General features: G+C 39.3%; 1 protein-coding gene across 2 annotated transcripts in view; it reads right to left on the minus strand.

Moving 5' to 3' along the window:
- The window catches only part of PIK3R1 (phosphoinositide-3-kinase regulatory subunit 1), a 58,844-nt gene that overhangs the window by 11,815 nt on the left and 23,715 nt on the right, over window positions 1–23,314 (minus strand). For both annotated transcript variants that reach the window (XM_075080003.1, XM_075080004.1), the window contains 5 exons: window positions 13,106–13,198; window positions 11,938–12,012; window positions 8,905–9,036; window positions 6,718–6,919; window positions 6,438–6,517 (listed from right to left, as the gene is read on the minus strand). In XM_075080003.1, the coding sequence (XP_074936104.1) occupies window positions 6,438–6,517; window positions 6,718–6,919; window positions 8,905–9,036; window positions 11,938–12,012; window positions 13,106–13,198 (582 nt within the window). The remainder of the gene's footprint in view (window positions 1–6,437; window positions 6,518–6,717; window positions 6,920–8,904; window positions 9,037–11,937; window positions 12,013–13,105; window positions 13,199–23,314) is intronic.

Raw genomic sequence — 23,314 nt, forward strand, 5'->3', positions numbered from 1 at the left:
AAAAGCTTTAACATGCAGTCAGAAAATCCAAGCCTTCTCTCCCTTAACTGCTTAAAGCTCTGTGTTGTGCAGAAGATATCCTCTTACTTTGGTTCATCATTAAATAGTGAACCTGACTTTAGTACTGTTAAAAAAAAAAAAAAAAAAACAAAAAACAAACAAGGAACCACCACCCTCAGTAGCTTGCATGTCTCTCTCAGATAAAGATCTCAGTTTCATGATTAACTTGGGCAGGTTCAAATATTTGCTGAGCTAGGGATTTCAGGTGGGGGAGGGGGAGCCAGATTCAAAGTAAAAGTTGTCATCAGCTAACAAGTGGTCAATGCAGGGCTAACTTTCTCATTTTAGCTAAGTATATGAGAAGACCATTGTAAGAGGCAGTAAAATAGTCTCTGTCGCTGGCTGCTGAGTGCAGTATTAAAGTTGAGAAAACACCATGAACAGCCAAATACAGGAAGTGACTAACTAACTGCAGAAAAAAACCCAAATCAAAACCTTCCTTGAAAAGAGCTGCATCTCTCAGCAGCCCTGTGCAACCAAAATGGCCTGCTTGCAAGCACAGCATCACCTCCTACACACTCATGCTGGATCACAAATACAGGTGCTGCTTGAAGACCCTTAGCATGATGCTCTGAGACATTCTATCCATTTCCTATAAACTGAAAATAGTAAAAAAACACCTGTCTGTATCCATGGTATCTTCCACTATGTCAAGACTGTTAATTCCTTGGGCAGGCAGGTGGGAAAAGAGACTGTTCAGAGGGGGAACAGTTTGGGTCAAATATATTTTCCTTGCCTTAGTGTTTGCTGAGATCAGACTTGCTAAAGGAACAGAGCAGCAACTGAAGAGCCTGCTCCCCTTTGCCTACAGAGGTTAACTTCTTTGCCAGCTATACTTTTACCGAGAAATAAGTTCAAAGTAAAAGGAGAAGTAGACCACAAGATTTAATTCAGAGAAAGAAGAGAAGGGGATTAATATTTCCTACCACTTGTTGGAAACAGTGAGAGCATCTAGTAGCTGTGTTCCTTGAGATCAGCTTGTGCTCCTTACGGCAGTCAAATGGCACTGAAAAGTTTTCACCTCCTGAACCTAACAAAGTCCTCCTACGCTACAAAATACGAAACCCACTTGTACCTCATAATGAAATCCCAAATATCTGCAGTACATTTCTGATGTTTTACAGTTGATTGACTAGCTCCATCTGTAACAATCCCTTGCTTTTCTAGTTTTAGCCTTTGTCTACTGAAAAACTGTCAGTTCTATATATAATTTAAAACAGCACAGTCATAAAGGAACAGCCTTCTTCAAATGGAGATGGTTACTTGTATTTCTGAACTAATCCAACTTCTGACAGTAGCTGATATGCCTCCTATTTACTGTTAAAATTACAGAAGGGGTTGATAACACTTCTTGATTTATAGGGCCAAAATACAGAAACATATTCTCAAAGGAGAAAAGACAATCCAAACCTGGTTCACTGAATTGTTTATAATATTAAAAAGCACAGGTACCCACACAGAGATAAAAGATAAGGTTTTGTTCCTAAGTCTGATTTTTTTTGATTCCAGTGCCTTGTGCAAAAATGAGTTCCTAGTCATCCTGCAGAAGGGAGTCAAGTGCCCTGTCATTTTCACACACTTGTTCTATCTTAATTTGTATTTACATTTAAATTTCAAAACCTTCAGTGGTACCAATTGAATATACAGATTTGTATTTGCAGAAAGTCAGCAGCCTGTTTTCTGCAATCATACTCCCAGTGTTCTTCTACCTATAAAGCATTTTTTTCTAAAACATGTATGAAGCAGGAAGAGAAACGATCAGCTTTGACAGGCTTGCATGTGTGTTACACATACAAATACACACACTCACACGTATATCAATCTGTAAAAAGTTCTAATAACATTGTACATGTTCCAGTTTTATCAAATACTTTCAATTAGGTATTGAGAAACATAAAGCATAGACTACTGTCAAAACCTAAACCAAGAATAGAGCATTTCTAGGTATGGTGATTAACAAAGTATTTCGTTCTCCGTTAAATCAGGTATAAAGCCTGATTCTTATTAGCTTAGAAGGGGAGCCCTCTGCCGGGTGAGGCATGGGCGCGCAATATCCCTCCCGTGCGACATCAGTTCTCCCTGGGACAGGCTGCCTCTGCATGCTCCAAACCACATTCGGCATTGCCGACAGTCCAGCCAAGCCTGTGGCATGATGCAGAAAAGTCCTGACAAGGGACAGCACTCCCACATATTTGTTTGTGACCCCGAGACACTACCAACAAGACTGTGGGCTGAGCCTGATCACTGCAGCAGTCCAGGGTAGCTTTGCATCTGATTCCAAGAGGAATGCTACCATGCTTACTACTATTCCGTGCAGCTAAAAGCAAAGTGTCTGCTTCTTGGTGATGCTGCCAGGACTCTCACCCCACCACCAGCAAGTAAGCAGTTATGTGTAAGGCAGTCTCAATACGTCACTCATTCTTAGCTATGACCCTGTGAGTAGTAAAACCTGCCTCTTGATGCTTAGAACTGCAATAGTCACAGCTTGAGCCATTATTTACAATGTTATTTACAAGCCTGGGAAACATGAATAAACTGGGATAGATAGCCTAGATGAAGCAGCTCAGCTTGAGTTAGTGCACAGGCCTTTAGAAGCTTCAATTCATCCATATAGGATAGCAGCTTCTTCTCGCCAGTGCAGCAGCTCTTCCTCTGCTCCTCACCAGCCTTTGCTTCATTGCCCTCAATGGCCTCATTGCCCACAATGCCACAATCTCCCCATGTCGCCTTGCTCTTCCACCATGTCCTCCTTCCTCTTTGCCTTCCTGGGGTAAGATGCACCTTAATCTCACACACTCAAAGCCACTCCATGCTCCTTAATACCCTGTGACCCCGAGAGAACCCCATCTCCCTGACTACCCCCCAAAAATCCTCTCCCAACTCTCATACTACCTCAGCTTCCTCTGTAAGACCTGCCTTCCCAGCTACCAGCTCCAAACCAACCACACTGCCCTGAGCACCCTGCAGGCCCCATAGATGGCCCTGGGACCTGTATCCAGGGCAGGCCTCTTCCAGACACACAAAACCCTTAGGATCCTTAAAAATGAACTGAAGAAACAATCCAATCTTCTATACCTACAAATATAGCCTGTTTTTCAGTGTTTACCTCTACAAGCACATGTGCCTTCACACTTCTGTGTGATGTCTGAGATGCTGTGAGACATAAGCAGCCCTGTTAGCTATAATCTGTAACAATTAAGGTATCTTCTTCTAATACTACTGTTTTGAATAGCATGTTTAGAGACATGCACTTTGTTTCTGACTGTAAAATCAGCATTATACTTTAAAGCCTGTGTGGCTGTTCGTCAAATTGGGGGGTTAAAATAGGATGCTAAATCACTTAGCTTGCCTACTGACACCATAATTTGGCTCTCCTACTAATAAACTTGAAGAATAAGACTGGCATCAGAAGATGAATCTGGTTTCCAATTATTCAAAACAATAATAATTTCTCCAATCTTACTTCTGCAACATTGTCCTCACCTACTATAGATGTTGGCACAACAGGTATTTTAAATTTAGTACTTCAACTTTTGTGGAGGGTTAAGCACTATTCTAATTCACAAACTAAAATGCAGTTTGCTGTTAAACACTGTAAGAGAGAAGAAAAAAAAAATCAGTGCAGAGTTGTTCTGTGATTAAAAAATCAAGTTATGTCCTAGGAGTAACTCCTGATTTTGTGTTACAGTATGCAAAGCATCACGCTAGCTATGTTTAATTAAAGATGCCCAATTTAAGATGCTGAATTTAAGATATATTAAGATTTAAGGACCTAATGCAAACTTTTCTATTGCTTTGAGGCAAGAAGGATGATTAGTGGGTGATGCAATAAGAAAACACCACACAGTTGTGCAAAGCTCTCCTCCCTATTCAGATCAGCTATCTCCAACACTACATTTAATGTATCGATGTACTGTGTAAGATGATACCACTAAAACTTCACGGACAGCTTATTTTAGACAGAATGTTTGAGAATAACAGAAAGAAAAAAAGAAAGAAGGAAGCTATCACTCCAGCCTGTAAAAAAGAGAAGAAACTTGGCAGCATGGGCTTCCCTGTTATGCTTACTTGTCATTATATTACTTTCAACAAGTAACATTCTTTCAGCTTAAAACCTCTTAATTTCTGCACTTTTAAAATTCTATTATAGATTGTCATTCTCAGAACATTTACATGGCAAGTAAGTTACCTTTTCTAGGAATCTTCCTTTTATTACAATGTCTCCAAACAATTTTTATGGAAACTCAAGCCACTACAAGCAATAATCTTGAAAATGATAATTCTGAAAAATACATCTTAAGTGTTCTGTGAGAACTATAAAAACAAAGCACTTCAGACAACCAGGTCACTGAATGATTTTCATGTGGAAGAGAGACTTGTGTCCTAATCCTGTAAACTTACGTAACATCCTACTAAGACAACTTCTGAAAATTATTCAAGCGCTTTATAGGCCTCAGAGCAGAGGCTAGCTAACCATAGACTACAAAGCTTGAAAATTTGCCTCTGAGGTTTTTTTAGCATATTAATAGATATGCAAATGTTCTACCAAAAAACATTCTACTGCCCAGGATGGACTTTGAAATGCATAGGGAAAGTGTTCTACTTTTGTTTTTGGGTTGATATGAAGAATCTCAGGAGGACTCTCAAAATAAACTATTGCATTACAAAATATTAATTAATGCAGAAGCAATATTAAAATTATAATGATTAATGTAGTGTCAAACTCTATAAATCTGATGGATACAGCCACATGTCTTCAAGCACCCTAATGTTACTCTCAGGGTGACTAGACTCCTTGTCCTCACTAGTACTAACATCAACACATTTCACTTGTACACTTTCCTCATAGGAAGCAACTCAGGATGATATGCAACCAAGTGATCTCTTAAGTGCAACTGAAGAAACCCACTCTGAAACTTAAGAAGCTCTCACTGTTGACCCTACCTTTGTAACCTCTCAATCAGTGCCTCTAGCCATATAAATTTACATACTCTAAAGCCTTTGCAAACATATAATAAAATGCTATTAGCAAACTCTTCAGAATATTAGAGGATTCAAAAATGTACTTTGCTTTTTAAAGCTTCTAATAGGCGTCAAAGAAAATAATTCTTTAGCAATTATTATTATTATAACAGAATTGCTGATTCTTAGTAAAATAGGACAAATAGTCATTGGAAGTCCAGACTCTCCTGATTGTTATGAAGCATTAGGAAGAAAAATACACAGTGGTTCTGGAAATGCCTGCTTAACTATTTTGACAAAATTGAACAAACCCAAATAGGTATAAACTAGCTGAAAGCAGGTGTATGCTAAATGTTAGGGAAAGGCTCCTAACTAATAGAGCTGGCAAGGTTGGAAAAGCCTTCCAATCAAAGCAGTAGTAACAAAAACTTAGCAATTTTAAATTAATCTTCATTAGTTGATGAAGGGGATTATACAGTGCCCCTACCTGAAATACGAGAAATAAGCCATTTTTCTGCTGCGGTATTGTAGCTCTTCAAATCTTAAGAAGCCCTACAAATCCTACTGCCATGAACTTTACCTTGTACTTGGAATAGAGAGGGGGGAAAGCCACAGCCTGCCCAGTGTTCTGTTCATCATTGCCCTATCCTTTGTTCGGATATTCTCTGTTAATAAGCTGTAAAAGGAATTACTTCAAGCTAACATTTAAAGTCCCTGTGTTAATAATTTCCTCTGCACATAGTTCGCAACTCTGCCTTGCTCCTACCAAATATGTGATCTAAAAATGGGGATTTTTGCATAAATTAGAGGTGGGTTTTACTGTTTGTTGACTAAATTAGATGCTAACTCAGGATCAGTACAAGTATAATTGCACTTTTCTAAATGATGTTTTAATATTTTCTGTGTTGTTTATTGATATTAATAAAGAACTCTTTTGACTCTCTGGCTTAAAAAAACTACATACATAAATAAAGGGGGAAATCTTAGTTTCTTCTGATGATTTCTATGGGGTATTGTAGTTCTAAGAAAATTTGCCTGGGAGTAGAATGAGAGTTAAGTAAAACCTCCAAAAATTTACCTCACCTCCACCACCCTAGTGTGATATGCATTCTGTTGGTTTACAGATCTGAAATTCAAAACTTCCTGTTCACTGCTTACTGAAAAAGAAATGAAAGTCCTAAGGCTGTACAAACTCTGGGTGCTAAAACGATTTTCATGAGAAAGACAATTTCTTATAAAACGAATGTTGCACAGTGCTATAGAACATAGGAACAACTTCTACTTAGTTTATTATGCACTTTCTCATTAAGTTTGATTAAAAGAGAAAAACAAAGAGCATTTATTGTCCTTAAGTTGAAACTTAGTATTTAAGAAAACAATGGTATATAATTTTTAAAATTAAAAATAGTTTTTACCTGGTACAGGCTGCCTCTCGTTCCATTCACTTGTGATTAAAGCCTCTAGGATTTTTATGTGGTGTTCAGGATTATCAGAGCTGCAAGAGATGGATTAGACAGTAAGAACTAGGAAAAATACAAAAATTGATATTAGAATTATTCAAAAACTCATGGGAAAAATTTACAACAATGCCCTCCACATTAGAAGTAAGGTCACAAAATTAATTAATTAAACTCAGTTTTGTATATAACTAACCCATATTTAAAGCATGAAATACAATATAGATGACCCACGTACCTTGCTATCTGCAGTTTGAAAACCAGGGGGCTGAAAATTTCAGCCAGAGACCTTGCATTCAAGAGATTTTTGCTGGAGGCTTGACAAACTCTGAGGAAATGTTTGAGCAAATACTGGAGTGTGAGCCAATAATGGGGAGGTATATTTGGAGACCTGATGAGTTTCTTCAGCAACTGAGCATGTTCCTCTGAGCTCTGCGCTTCTGCAAGCAAACAGATAACAAGCTCTTAATATCAGCACAGGAACATTCATTAAACTAGTGACTCCTTTGGAAGCATCAATTTTACAAAAAAATATATTCTGTCCTTCATTAATTCTGTGAGCTTTCTTTCTTCTTTTGAAATGCTCAGGGAAGAGTAAAGAACAAGTATTTAAGTCAAATGGAAACAGATAAGCATTTTGGTAAAAACCACAATGTGTTCAGAGTGTACTGGTAGAAGTCTGTCTTGTGTTTAGCGTCACACATGATTGGGTAATTCTGAGATGCACTAGATAAGTCTCACAGGTGCTGTTCTAACTTTGAAGGTTACCAGTAACAATATCCTGTCCTGAAATATATAACAGGATACTTGGCCCACATGCTGAAAGCCTGTAAGTCGTACTTGTTTGGAATGACCGTTGTAGATGATGAATCTTACATGCATGTATTTCTCACTTCATAATCTGCAACTCCCAACGTACTGCAGAACACCATGACCTCTAACACATTTACTTTGTCAGCACTGATAAAAAGTTAAAAATTAGCTTTCTGCATACAGGTAAGTCCTTGATTTTTCCCCCTAGTTTTTAAATAGTCATTATACTTACTAAAATGAAGAGAACTGTGTTATTCGTTATATTTTCCATTATGTTTACCTAAATAGGTAAGTAAATAACGCATGTCTTGGTCTGAAATGAAACACCTCTCATCAAAGTCTACTTGGACTTTAGTAAAGCCTGGAGAAGCTGGCTGCTCACAGCTTGGACAAGTGCACTCTGTGCTGGGTTAATAACTGGCTGGATGGCCGAGCCCAGAGAGTGGTGGTGAATGGAGTAAAATCCAGTTGGTGGCCAGTCATGAGTGGTGTTCCCCAGGGCTCAGTGTTGGGGCCGGTCCTGTTCAGTATCTTCACTGATGATCTGGATGAGGGGATTGAGTGCACCCTCAGTAAGTTTGCAGATGACACCAAGCTGGGTGGAAGTGTCGATCTCCTGGAGGGCAGGAAGGCCCTACAGAGGGACCTGGACAGGCTGGATCATTGGGCCAGAGCCAACGGTATGAGATTCAACAAGGCCAAGTGCCGGGTCCTGCACTTGGATCACAACAACCCCATGCAATGCTACAGGCTTGGGGAGGAGTGGCTGGAGAGCTGCCTGGAGGAAAAGGACCTGGGGGTGTTGGTTGACAGTCGGCTGAACGTGAGCCGGCAGTGTGCTCAGGCAGCCAAGAAGGCCAACAGTGTCCTGGCTTGTATCAGGAATAGTGTGGCCAGCAGGAGCAGGGAGGTGATCGTGCCCCTATACTCGGCACTGGTGAGGCCGCACCTCGAGTACTGTGTTCAGTTTTGGGCCCCTCACTACAAGAAGGACATCGAGGTGCTGGAGCGTGTCCAGAGAAGGGCAACAAAGTTGGTGAAGGGTCTAGAGAACAAGTCTTACGAGGAGTGGCTGAGGGAGCTGGGGTTTAGCCTGGAGAAGAGGAGGCTGAGGGGAGACCTTATTGCTCTCCACAACTACCTGAAAGGAGGTTGTAGTGAGGTGGGGGTCGGTCTCTTCGCCCTAGTAACAAGCAACAGGACGAGAGGAAACAGCCTCAAGCTGCACCAGGGGAAGTTTAGGTTGGATATTAGGAAAAAATTCTTCACTGAAAGGGTTGTCAAACATTGGGACAGGCTGCCCAGGGAGGTGGTGGAGTCTCCATCCCTGGAGGTATTTAAAAGAAGGGTAGATGTGGTGCTTGAGGATATGGTTTAGTGGTGGACTTGGCAGTGATAGGTTAGCGGTTGGACTCGATGATCTTAAGGGTCTTTTCCAACCTTAACGATTTTATGATTCTTTGAAAAGTGGTGAAGGTATATGTATTTTCTGAGATGCTGCCAGGTTGTGCAGAATCTTCCCTGTTCTGTGGGTGACAGCTGGACCACCGGATATTCATCAACCTAATATAGGCTTTTTTGTTTGACATTTGAAATAATGTGATAATCATACCTTGAGCTACAGAAATCATGTCACTGTAAACAGCTGCTGGAATGATGGGATTTGGCAGGTCCAGGAGATACCTCTTGAGAGCATCTGATAAAGTGTGCACATCATATGTCTCTAAATCCAACAGAGAGGCGTCTAAGGGGAAAAAGCAACATACTTTTCAGACATTAGAAACTGGAAAATATAGAGGCTCATGATATTAGGGCTTTATACCATCCAAAACTTCTAACTTATATCTGGGTTTACAGGGATCAATTTGTAAGAAAGAATGTAGGACACCAAGAAACATCTCTGAGGTGAAGAACATACAGTGCTCAACAGCATGCTCAAGTCTTTGGCATGTGTTGAACCAAATGACTTATACAGCTCTGTGTGGCCTTCTGTCATATACAGCGCAGGGCTGAACTCAGAATAATGGTGCTGGCTTGCTGTTGGCAATGTTATGGAACATCAGAATATTTTTAACAGCTCTCTGTTTTACCTGTAAATATTTTGTGTGAAAAGTAAGTATTAATCAAGGGTTTGGGCAAATGCAGGTTCTCTACTGGTAGCTAGTTCTATTATAAATGGAAGTTTGATTAACAGCCTGGGGCTCCAGGTCTGTAAATATTTATGTTAGTAAGTTGAAACAAATATGCACGTGCATAACTGGGTGCCTGACGTTTTATGCAGCTGTTAGGATTAATCTAGTAAAACCTGATATCCTTCCAGGATAGTTAAGGCTTGGGCTAAGGTTTGGAATTATCACACGAAGGACTACTTGTTAGCGTTGGAGCAAGGAATATCAGTAGCAAAAATATAAATAGGAAAATACAGAAATGCTTACTTAGTGCAAGCAAGATTATGGTTCATCTTAAAACATGAAATTCTGGTGCAGTAAAGTCCTCAATCTTTACAAAGATCCACATTTGGTCCAAGAATTTAGAGGTATTAATGCTGACCAACTTCCTAGGCTAGCCAAGTCCCCTGTAAAATAACTCCTGAATCTAATTGGCCTGTTTAAACCAAATTCAACTTGGACGTGGAGGAATCAGATACATGGTATGCCTACATGTACTATGAAAAAAGGCAGTCAAGAGGCGGGTGGTAAGAAACTTAGTGCTCCTCCACCTCCTTTCTGTTTTCCCCGAAGGAAGGCCTGCAGTATGAGCTCAATTCTGAGCAAACACCAAAGAATTTACATGCGAAAAAAGACACTATGAATGTCTCAGATGATAAAAAACTTGCAGTGTGGGTACAAATTCTACAAAAGCAATTATGTGTCAGAGAATCCAACCACAAATTTGTAAGAAATAGTTTTCATTAGTTTTGTTGCTCACAGGATGTTTTTTATTTCATAAGCCAAGTTAAACCCTGGTCCTTTCAGTGTTGACCCACTCTCTGAAGTACATTACAAATTATTATAATGAATACATGAGTAAGAATAAACTTGTGGTACTCTGCAACTCTGGGTGTAATATCATAAACAGACCTGAATTCTTCCATCTGCTAAATTGGCCAGATGCAAGTCAGCTTTGATTTTGGAGCTAGATAGCACTGTGTTGAAGCTAACAGGCAGTTATCCAATTAACATGGAGAGCATTTTAACCATAAGCAGAACAGCACGCTAAGGCAGTTCACAACTTGGAGACCAAAGCCGACTTTGCTCTCTGAATTAGCACTCTGCTAATTCAAAGACAGTAGGTGGAGGAGATGAGATCTGTCTGTGTCCATGTACCTGGACACTCACTACACCTGCTCTGTCCTGGAAGATTCTGATTCTACCTTAAAGAGAACTCAGAAAGATATAGTATTGCTAAAGGGTAAGGCCCTGTTTGCTTTTCTCAAACCTAATTACATTTTAAATAAGAATACATGTAAACCACAAGTTCTTGATCTCAGGAGATAGATGAACTTTTTGTAAAAGCATACCTCAGTCTAGAGAATTAAAAAGGGATACATTCATATTTGTAACATAGAAAATCTGGATTTATCTGGACTTAAAAATATAATTACAATACTAAAACTATGGTTTAGCCTGCTAGCACTGCATGTGTAACTCCTCTCCCTGCTTTCTGCGCTTATATACTTTTTCACTCCCACCACAATCAGCAGAGGACAGGATGCTCTTTTGATTTGAAGGAACAGACAACTCATAGTATCATCTCTTGTTCATTTTGTTAATATTTGCAATTACTAAAAATGAAGAAAACTAATTCAGTTTTTGACTTTGCTTCCTTTGTCCCTTTGGCAACATGGCATGTAACCAGTTTCATTTTCTAGCCCTTGTATTTTTGTGCTCTTTTATGCAAGCGCAAGCTCACATGCCACATTGCACCCCGGCTTGCAAAGGCGTGGTCAAGTGCTCCTCCTATAGTATCTCCTGATCTCTCATATTGCAACTGACACTTGCCACGCCAGTATATTCTGACCTGAAGTAGAAATAAGGAGTACAAAAAAAGAAGGAAATATATTTCAGGTAACTTGAATGGCTACGTGGTGTAGTGGAGAAGCTGCATTTTACTGTCCAAACCCTGAGAACCCAGCCTACTGCATCAACATTAATTCAGTTTGCTCCTTCCCTTACAGCATCATCTCTGTAGCAGGCAGGGAATGTGCAGCTATTGTCCCTCCACCTACTAGACCAAAAAAACCACACACAGAACTGTATGTAAACAAACAGCAATTTGTTTACAAAATAATAACGTACAGCCTTACAGAAATAGAGTATTGTTATCTTGCTTCTGAACAAAACACCTTGTTTTTCTCTCTACAGCTGCCAGTCCTTGAAAAAGCAAGTGACCAAGAAAAGATTAAAATAATTATTCTTGGAAAAAAAACCATGCAGCAAAGTCATGAAAAAAGACAGCCTGTGAAAGCGAAAAATACCTTTCGTATTAAGTGTTACAGTTAAAAACTTTTTTCTCTTATATTTGTCCTTTTAATATGATGTTATTCAGAACCAGCACTTAAATATATAAGCTGAGTAGGGGAACAAAGAAAATAGGAGCAGTCTGACCACAAATTCTGTCTAGTGCTTTAAGGAAGTGTACTTACCACTTTCAAGAATTTGTCTTAATTCTGCTAAGCTGCTTGAGCCTTGTGTTCCATATAAAGCTGAGCACTCCAGACCTTCAAAACAAAATTGATGGGATACATTAATATTCCAGTGACTGTTTCCATGCTACTTTTGTCTTCTTCAAGTAAGTACTTACAGTATAAATTAGCAACATTCTCCCACCACCATCCGCCTACAACACTACCAAACCTGACTGCTTTTTAAGGCTGTACATACAAACTGCTGGGTCTGCAGAAAGAGCTGGCCAAGAAAGATCAGAGAAGCCAGTGGTCCCATGTATTCTGTACAACTCTCCATGGGCTGGCTGTAGAGGGTCAGCACTAGGAAACAGGTTCACATACCCCAGGGAACAAAACAGCTTGCAGGAGCAACATGGGAGCCACATCTTCCTTTACACTCTACATGCCAGCTGGAAAGACCAGTTCTTTCAGGTGGATAAGTAGTGAGCCCAGTCAGGAAACCACTTTTCCTCTCACCCCCTGGCTGTAAGGCCACCTAATCACCAGGACCCACTGAGCTGCTCCTTACCTCACCTGGACTATGAAGGTGACATCAGAGGAAGAGCTGGGAGGAGAGAAATAGGGCAAAAGAGACAGGGCATAGTAGAAGAAAGAGGAAAGCCTCAAAAGGATAGAGAGACATCAACACAGGAAAGCAGGAGAAGAAAACACCATAAAAATAACACTGGCAGCAATAAAGAACTGGCTCCTGAAGCATAAAAACAGTTCTTGTAACTCCTTCATATTTAGTTTTCCCCCCCCCCAAATTCAGGGCAAAACATTACTTGTTTGGCTGTGTATCCAGTTCAATGTTATGATGGGATTTCCATAACCAACCTAGTGTGCCGATTTGTTAGAAAAAAACAAAGCAATACCGAACCTTTCTCCCTTATCTTTCAATAATACTTATATTAGTTGAATTATTAAGTATCATTTGAGGTAAGATTTGGTTTTGCTCCTGCAGTCCAAGTAGCCTCTACTGAGCAGAAACCGATGCAACAAACCTTAAATGAGATTATTTCATATTTGTTCAGTAATGTGATACATTAGCAGCTCTAGAAAGAGGGGATGCCAGCTCTGGATCTGATTCAGCAGCCTTGGCTCACATAAGTAACAAAAATCCTTGGTAGATCATTCTTCAGCCTACCTTTCTTTTCGATTGCCTCCACTATCTTGATAAGAATTGGTGGAGCAACATCAGGAGGTGCAAACTGCTCTGTAAGGTCTGGAAGAGAAAAAGCTGTAAAAGAAAAAGAAGATACATAAGCCAAGCTACAGCAGAATGCAATTTTTCTTTATGTAAGTCATGACACATAATGCAACCAGTTGATTTTCCAAGTATGGAACAAGCACACCAACTGTCAGGCCTAAATGAGAACACTCCACCAGTTATCAGAAAGCTGAGTAAAATCAATGACGATCGCATTTTTATAGCATTTTCTTTTAGGGACCTGAGTCAGTCCTAGAATCACTCTCCATATTACCTAGGAAAAGAAAGCACCATAAAAAGTTTGTAGTCTATGGATGGGCAGAAATACAACGCAAGGAAGAAAAGAAAAAAAAAATCTATTGGTCTGAGGTATTTACATCCAGTGCACACCAGATGAGGGAGCTAAACACATCACCATCTGAGAGCTGCTGATCCCGTGGGTAAAACAGACTTGCAAAGGCTTGAAATAGCAGTAGAAACAAGTATTTTGCACACATACAAAAGTTCAATAACTTCTGTTTGCTTTCAATTTTCAAGTATACTACCATTAACAGTATAGTTTTCCCGAAGCAAGAATTTTCTTTTCTACAATGACTGGTTAAGGATAAATAGTGGTATAATCAGAAAAGGACATTTTGCAGATTCAAAGAAACCTGCATACGGATTTTATACAAAGTCAGTTTTCACGCAATCCAGTTTCTTCCCGGAGAGAACATACTGTGTAATGTGATTTCTGGCTCTGTGATGTGAGGGATGATCTGTTGCTAAACACACTATTTTTGCTAAAAGCGTAATACAAAAGTTTTAGTGTGGTCCTGTTTAACTCTTGGAAATCAAGAACATTTACATAAAGATGTTATTAAACTACTGCCAGAAACATCTGGCATAGTTTGATAGATTGTGATTGATAAACAAAGCTTAATCACTCAAGTAAATGTTGCCAGTCACCTAAATGATGGTGATCTCTGCCCAATTAAACTCATCATGGACAAACAGAGAGCAATTCTTAAATGAACATGCACATGTGTGCCTGCATGCATATGTATAGATGCATGCACACATATGCATACTCTGTATTTCTAGAAGACTGAAACTGAACAAAATTATGAGGATAAGTAGAAGAAGAAAAAGAGAAAAAAACCACCACAAAAAAAAATGAATAGTTTCTAATGAAAAACTTTGAGATAGCCAAAAATTTAAATATACTACAACTGAGAAAGCGGACAATTTTAGCTGAATTCACCCTATTTTGGAAGCAACAGTTATATAACCTTCAAAAAAATGCAAAAAATTTAAAAGTGGTAAGACAGCAAGGAAGGTACAGAAGTTTGGAAGCGCAGAAAACAGAGAAGTGAAAGACAATAAGTAATTATTTACAAACTAGTAATGGAAGTGGAGCATATGGGGACACTGAGACATGTCCCTTGGAAAAGAAGCAGAATGGTGATATGATAACGATGGAATACTTTCCAGTTCATTCATAACTGAGGAGGACATTAGAAAAACATGTTAGTTGTAACAGTCTAACTTAGGAGGCCCAGAAAATGAGTATTCAAGAGTCCCAAAAGAGTTTGTTAAGCCGATCTCTGTCCTGCTGACTTTACTTTTTAATGACTTGTGGAAAATCAGAGCAGTTCTTGGGGATCAAAAGAGTTCTACTGCCCAATCCACGCTCTGAAAGGACAAGTAAGATGACTACATGCTAGTTACATTATAAGTCCTGGGCAAAATAAATGAAAACCTGATACTAGACTTACATGATAAAGCAATAAAGGAGAGCACTGTAACTAAGTATTGTCTGCACAGTTTTTCAGAGGTTAGGTTCTGTTAAAACCCACAATATTTCCTTCCTTTGTGGCACCATAGTTAGCTGAAAAATGCAAATGAGTAGACATAATAAGCTCTAAAGTTTTGTCAGATAGTTGACTTAGTATAACACTGTGATTAAAAGCTAAATTCAAAGAAAGCACATATTATATAGGTGTAGCTGACCACCAGATCTCCAAGTATAGTTATTAATGAAGAACAAGCTACTCAGGGCAGGAATGGACTTTTCATCTCTTTATGTCTTCAAATCACTTTCAGGTTCCACTGGAACACCTCTTCTAGCTTAACATACCTGCTTTATCAAACACAAGTTCGGCTCAAATGGGAGATGCTGCATTCCAAGCAGCTTCTACTGAGGCATGCTGAAATACAGACCGTTTGATTTGTAATATTCAGATTAAATAGTTCCTTTCAACCCCAAACTATTAATCTATCTCATTATGAGGGCAAAACTATTGAAAGAATAAATGAAAGATCAGCTCAGAGTCATATCAAAGGGCATGCCATGAAAATACTTGGAAGTATGAGATACTAATAGACTCACAGAATGTTAAGGGCATAACATGCATCCCTTACATGGTAGCAGAGGAAGAACAGGTTTTAAGAACAGAATTTACGTATTTTTACTTATGAGAACAACTTTCTGCTCCCGTAGGTAGCTAGTTACATTAAGTACCTTTCTCCCTCCTGCATAACAGCATTGAAATTGCATCATCTCTGAACAAAGGTGCTCATCTTGTAATTCCAGCTGGCGGCAGTATGCAGCAAACAGAAAGGAAACAACAGAAAGGAAAGAAAGGAGAGACAAAGAAGGAGAAAAAGACACAGAGTCAACCTGTGCAAGTCAACCTGACAGACATGAGAAACATTTCAGGTAAAGCTCAGCAGTTCAGGGATGCTCCATCCAGGCTACTGAGCAGCAGGGAGAACAATACTTTCTTGCATTACCCAAACCGTGTCTTGAAATGATGGCAAGAGATACACTCCAAATACCTATAAACAGGGTATATTTAGAAAAAGAATTCAATTTCCCACTAGATTTAGATTTCCTACATGAGGGATGGAGTCCAAGCAAAGCAAAAAGGAGAACCCAGTATCAGGGGAAGACTTCAGTTCACAGGAAGGAGCCCTTGCAGGGTAAAGAAAGACACTACAGAAAATGGTTTTTCTCTATGGGACATAAAGAATGGGGTGGATGAAGACCTTACCAGATTACCTGAACAGGGAGTGCCTCTTCCTGCAACCTACTTGATGCTCCATGTTTTTCATCTACACTTTAAGCAGGAGCTTAGGTTATAAAACTAGGTTTATATCATAATCTGCTACTGTATCTCTTCAATATGTATTATTCTTGGATCAATAATATTCTTAGTGAAAGTGAAAGGTTTTTGGAAGCTACACATTTATCTTTATACTTTTGCAAATTCTATAATCTGTCTGTATAATCTGTATGTATGTAAAGCAAACATGACATTGGTTAAAAGGCAAGTTTTCCAATACTCCTCTGCTACCCTAAAATACGCAATTGGAAAATACTAACATTTTAGCAGTTCAGAGGCTTTCTGGTGTCTCTTCCTCCCTATACACCATTCCTTTTTTCCAGAACCAGAAATTTCTATCTACCAGAGACATTACTGAACTTTTAGATGTGGAGAGAACCTTTAAAACAATGACAATCTATACCATAAACACATAAACCGTAAAAATCCTTGCCTATTTGACGGAAAACTCAGGATATTGACCTCTCTTTTAATACTATGCACACAGTGGTGAGTATAAGCTCTACAGCAAAAAGACACAAACACACACAATGGCAGGTCAAAACCTGCAGTTACCTTCAGCACAGTAATGACAGAAGAATACATCTAAGTCACACAGCTGTAGTGCTCAGCAGCATTGAAAAAAAAACATTTACTTCATCAGCATGTAGGAGATAGCATTAACAACTTAAAATCACTTAACCTCCCACCTCTTCTAGGATTTCCCACCCATTGCGCCATCTCCAATATAATTAACTCATAGCATCATACTGGCTTGTACTTCAAACTCCCCAACTTTTGCACAAAATAGAAAAGTATGTTCATTTAAAGGCAAAAGGCCTCATGAAACACACATCTGTCAGAAAAGAAACCATAACAGCACTTATAGAACTGAAGCCAGTCTGCAGCATTTACGCAGAAGACAGCCAAGTTTGGGAACAGTGCCCTTCAATTTCAAAATGACGAAAGGAAATGGCAGAGGCTAAACTGAAGAAAACTACACCTAATTTTGGAAAAAAAGTTTGACTCCCAGAGCCAGAATACAAGATATCCTTGAAGAAATCATGATTTTAGATTAGGTGTTCTGGAAGAAAGCTCAGCATGCATATTACAGTCTACAGAGGGAAAGGAACACTTTTCAGATAGGTCAGTTTTAATAAAAGAGAAGAAAACAAAAGCCCACATGCAATCTGCATTTAGTACCTGATTTCAGAAGTGTCTTTTGCTTTGAAGCATGCTGCAGGACAGCACAGAGGTTTGGAGAACCAAATCCACTCTTAAGAATCTGAACAACTTTGTAGATCCATTTGCTACAGCCCAGTATCAGTTTTTCACTTAAAGCAATCATGTTTCCCAAAAAATTCCTGTAATTTTTTTGAAATTCCAGAGTCTCCAAAATATTATGGTTCTGAAAAGATGTCATACAGTTTTCATGTCTTCTTTCTAGTCACAAGCCTGGTAGCGGGTCTCCAGATCGTAAGGAAGCTTCTGGTGACACACGATAAAAGCTGGATTTTCCACTAGTTCTATTTTTACCATGCCACAGTGAGAACCAATGAGATGAACCACAAGCCAGGGTTTGCTCCAATCTGTGAACTCTTCCCTCTCAGATATAGGCAGGCCTGAACAGCTCTAAGGCAATGGCAACGTGTGGGAGATGAGAGCATACCTTACGTTCAAGGGTTGCCAGCACAGCTACAAAGTGCAAGATGAAACCAGCACACAGCTGCACCTTTTGGAAGGGTTCTCAGTAAAAAGAGATATTTTAGAGTTAGTACCTGGCAATGACAAGTGGAAATCTAAAGCTAGAATTTGACTCTAGCCAAATCATTCATTACTGCTAGAAGAATGAAAATGAATATAAAAAAAAAGAATGTAACTTAAAATGTAGCAATACACACCATGTGAAGGAGTTTAATTTACAGGAATGATATACTAACATTATTTGAATTTAGCTTTGAGTCAAGATTACACCATGCATCATCATCTTTTTTCAGAAATAGCATTTAAGTTTGTGCATACATATTGCATTCAATGACAACACAATGCATAAAAGACTAATATTTGAGAGCTCCGGTCTTAAGGTGATCATAACTGGCTTATGTGCAAGCAGATATATTCTTCATGCATGCAACTGTATCCACTAACATAGTGAATTGTGCCTTCATAGATTTACACATATTCTTGTCTGAAAGTCACACAGTATGTCCAAGTGTGAATGGTTTGACCAGCACTGAAATTAACTATAATAAAATAATCATATTCATTAAGACAGAATAAGAAATGCAAAAGTAAGGGTCATTGTCAAGCAAGTTGTGATAATGCCTCCAACAAGATTAGCCAGCAAACTCCAAAGAAACATCAGCTGATAAAGCACCTAAAATACTTTCGCCAGTGGCACTATCAGTGGCATAATGCATGACAAGTTGTGAACAGTGGAGGGTTTTCCACCAAGTTCAGCACCCATGATTGCTATTGAAAATTCTGGGAAACATGGGAGCTTGCTTTCTTGATTGAAATGCTGATATTTCAGAAGTAATGTACTCTACTAGGTACAGGATATGTAATTCAAATAATGTTCCTGTATTATCACCCATCTTCCCTGAAATAGAATCTGAATTTCAGTAAGATTCATAATGGCTGAGTTTAATCACTTGTTAGTATACAATGTCAAATTCAAGTGAAGCAGCATTGGAAATGAGGGCAATTTGGCATTCCTGCACAGCCTTTAAGGCAGTGGTATGAATTCATGTCCCATGTACTTCTGTGTGCTAACTGCCAGCAACACCCAGACCAGCGACAGAAGTGCTTCAGGAGACTGCACTGAGAACACACAAAAAGCCATCCCTGCCGAAACAGGAGTTCAGATCCTGAAACACTGGAAAGCGCCAGGAGGTGGCCTGATGCTTCTCACAGCCCTGCAGTGGCAGCTCATCCAGATGCAGAGCCTCATCTGCCGCAGCCCCCTCAGCACCTGCTTTCATCAGCTGGGTATAAAAGGCCACATAAGCCTCACAACCTGTTAGAGTGAAACGACTCTTACTGACACAAAACACATAACTTTTAATGAGAGAGCATTTCATGGTCCATTATATGTTTCTTTGTAAGTCTTAAGAAGCAGCAAGTTCTTGCAGAAACTTTCAGTAGAACAGTATGAAAACCACAACAAACCAAAAAAACCCAACCTAACCCTAAACCCTACAAAGAAAGTTCCACAGAGTGCTTTGGGTTCAATGCCAGATCAAGGCAGAAAAAGACAAGTTTGGTATTACAAATAAATACCAGACAAATTAACTTTGAGATTTGAGGATCATAACCTTGCCTTGGCATTCATAATTTCGGAGAGCCTAATGGCACTTACCAAAAGAACAGGCAAAGAGAGTGCTCAGAACTGCCCAACTCCTATTTACAAAATGTTTTCACTGGGCCAGGATGAAAGACAAGAAGGTGAGAGCGAAGACAAAGAAGTTGAAGTCACTGTGTGTCTCAGATAAATTGAGGACTGCAATAGATAGTAAATCCAGCTGCAACTCTTGGAAGAGAAAAATACCTCTTCTTAGACCATACTGACCTCAGATGATTTAGTTTGGCTATAGTTAAATTCTCCTAGAGGCTGAAAGCATCACTGAAAGTGGTAGGAGCAAGAGCTTTTCAGGGCTTAACCACCGTCTCCAGTACTAGTTTCATTAGAAAGACTTAAAAAGACAACACTATTAATGGAAAAATATGAAAGAGATTTAAGCTTCAGTGAATTTGACACACCATTACAAGAATCTTAATAAGTCTGTCTACTATTACTTGTCTTTTTATTTTTATCAGATGTCGTCAATCGGGCAGACTGGATGCTCAGAATACCACAGAAGCCTTGGGAGCCAAAGGAGACTAGATCCAGGTGGTGGATCCAGTGGAAGAGAGGTGAAGAGCACTAGGAGAAGGAATGGTCTAGCCCACTAACACTATCAGCCTTCAGGCTCACAAGCAGCCCATTTTTACAGAGGCAGAAAAATGTCTACTACTCAGATGCCTTATATGAATGACCCCAGAGCTATGAAAAGGAATAGGGAAATGATGCCTGCTGGTGACCCTATGTGACTGCAGTACAACCAGGAAGCTGGATGGAAATACCACGAATTCTAAAATCCTCCAATACTATGTGGCCAGCAGTCTACTCCTTCCATCAGTCAGTAGGTGTTTGGTATGAACTAGAGGACAAAGCAACAATTTCATTCAGATGTTCTCTTTTAATGGTATGTTGAAGATTTTAGCCACAGAAAGAAATACAGATCTCTACTGAAAAAAAGGTTTATCACACCAGCTGTCACTCCTCTTTCTCCTTTGTCTTCGATGGAGAAACACCTGAATAAAGCAGAACACCGATCCTAGGGTATCTCAATTACGACATTTAACCCATGCTGATGAGCAGTACTCTGTTAATACACTTCTGGACTTCAAATAGCTTTTTAAAGCACCCATGTTCCTGCTCTGATCCTATATCAATAATACAGAAGGACAACAACTTTCCCAAGGGGCTTACTCCAAAGGATGGCAAGTGTGGGAGTTCTCACCAGCATGCCCTTCTGAACTCCAGTCAGTCCCAGTGCACCACCCAAAACACAAAGCCAGCATCTCTAGAATCCTCTGCATGAGGCAGGTACTGCCAACGTTCCATATAAGCTTGAAAAAGGGCATTTCAAACCGACCTTTGTAGAAAAATGTACACAACTTCTTGTAATATATGTGGCACTTAACAGAATAAGGCCAGTCAGTCATTTTTCCAGGAGCATCAATATATGTATATTATGATTGGGCCATTTATAGTCCAACCCACTCAATATTGGAGGGTCAGAATAAAAAATGATTGTTACTTCATTTTATCCTGGCTACGCATAATATGTGGGAAAAGACACAGTCACCTGTATAAATCAATGCTGTAACTGAGACAAGCCAAATAGTTTGCCTAGATACTTTCCAGCGTTATCAGCACATATATGCAAGCAATGATGTGATTCATAAAATATCATGTGCATGATGATGATCCTAGAGGTCTTTTCCAGTGTAATGATTCTATGATTATGCAGAAAGTTTGGGGAGCTGGGAGAGCTAATTCTTCTCTTCATCCCCATTTATAAAGTTGTACCAGCAACACTCTCAGGGCTAAGAAGAATAAGGGGCAACTATGGGAAGAGAGGGGAATCAAGCTTGGGCAAATACAGATTAGTGCAAGAAAATAATCTATAAACAATAGATGGCAGAAGTAGACAGAATAAAGCTTTGATTTGATATTGAAAGTCATAATGTATAATGTACCAATTCTCCTGAAAGAAATCTGGGGTATCTTTGCCCTTCTCTGGCACAAAAATTGATGCTTGTAACAGAGCTGCTGCATTAATCAACAAAGAATTCCTCTAAGACAAAACAAAATGAAAATGCAGAGAGAAACAAAAGAAGACAGTGTCTGGCTTGAGGAAAGTTTAGCTGCACAAATAAGCATAAAAATAAAACCACCAAGCATAGTGTAGAGTACTATATTCCTTTATAATAGTTCAATACTTTTAATAGTGGCTGCTAATCATGTTTCACACCTATTAATTTGATGTTTCATAAAGCCCTATTTCTATCATCTGTTGAAAGGGAAGTGATACTGTCTGTACTGGGAAGGAATTCTGTACATTATATTCTATCAGATTAAACCTCAGTAACATTATGAATTATGAGCTGTCAGGCACTGTTCTCATCTGCTGCAGAATATACTTCTTAGAAATAGGAGCTATAAATAAGACAACAGATGTTCTTTTTTGGCTTCAACTGAAGCACAGATAATTTTTAAAAAGCAGCCTGTAGTTCAAACTGTTGTAAAGATAGTATTCTGTTTCCCTCTATGGGTGAGCTTCTGCAATACTCCTTTTCACACTAGAACTGAATTCAGGATTTAAAATGGCTGCAACTATTTCCAATTAGCATTAACATAATTGGAGAAATTAGCAGCCCTGATTTTTCTGAGGAAAAATTGCAAGGCTTATGAAAAAAATAAGCTAAGTGCAATATCCTGGCATGCCGCACGCTGCATTGTAATGCCATACATAGCACATAAACTGTTTTGCAAAAGAACCCTCCCCCAAAAAACAAGGAAGAGATGGGAAAACCACCTGCTTATTCAACTGTTCTTTCAAAGATCTGTGAGATAAGCAGAAACAGTAAAATAAGAAATAAGCAAGAACACAGTAAAAAATGCCTTTCTGCTTCTAAGTAGAGGAGGGCACTCAACAAGCTGAGGAGCACAGAGCAGGCCCAGGACAGACACTGCTGGGGCTGAACCCCAAGCAGGCTGGTACCTTATACCTTATAGGCTTGTTATATTCCCTCCTTTTCCTTCAGGATTGCTGCTCCAGGGCTAGAAAAGAGCTGAGCTCTGCCAGAAATCGAGTAATTCTGCCCAGTTCTCCTCAGAGATATTAGCTGGCAATGAAAAACTTACCATTCCAGCTTCTGGAAGTGGTTTGACATGAAACCATACACAATATCACAGAGGAAAATGCATGACACTGAATATTCAAGTGTAGCGTGGATAGCGCAGGTGTGAGGACAAACAGCATGTTCTGCTGGCAGCTGCATCTTGTGACCTACTTATCAGGTTCCCAGCACAACCTTCAGGGTTATTGCTGTCATTAAACATCCAGGCTGCAGTAGTAGTACCTAGAAGCCATTATCAGGGTTGGAACAAACTTGGGATAGCTCTCTACAAAGAAAGCTTCCCTTACTGGTCTTATGATTAACTAAGCGATCTCTTAGAATTGCTGCCAGCTGCCTTCCCACAAACTCTACCTCAACTTTCCCAAGGATATTGAAGCCATGATAATCTATTAACTTCTGCAGTACAGACTTTTTTTTTTTAAAGGAACAGTGAAACTGTAGTAAAAGCATGATTTATTTTAAATATGCTACATGCAAGTTAATACATTTACATGGCATTTTACTAGTCCCTGTACAAGGAATCAGCAGCAAAGCTCCCTCTGTCTGGTGCCTGTTATACTACACAGACACATAAACATAACTACACTGA

The sequence above is a fragment of the Phalacrocorax aristotelis genome, chromosome Z, assembly GCF_949628215.1.
Source record: "Phalacrocorax aristotelis chromosome Z, bGulAri2.1, whole genome shotgun sequence".
Taxonomy (NCBI): Eukaryota; Metazoa; Chordata; class Aves; order Suliformes; family Phalacrocoracidae; genus Phalacrocorax; species Phalacrocorax aristotelis.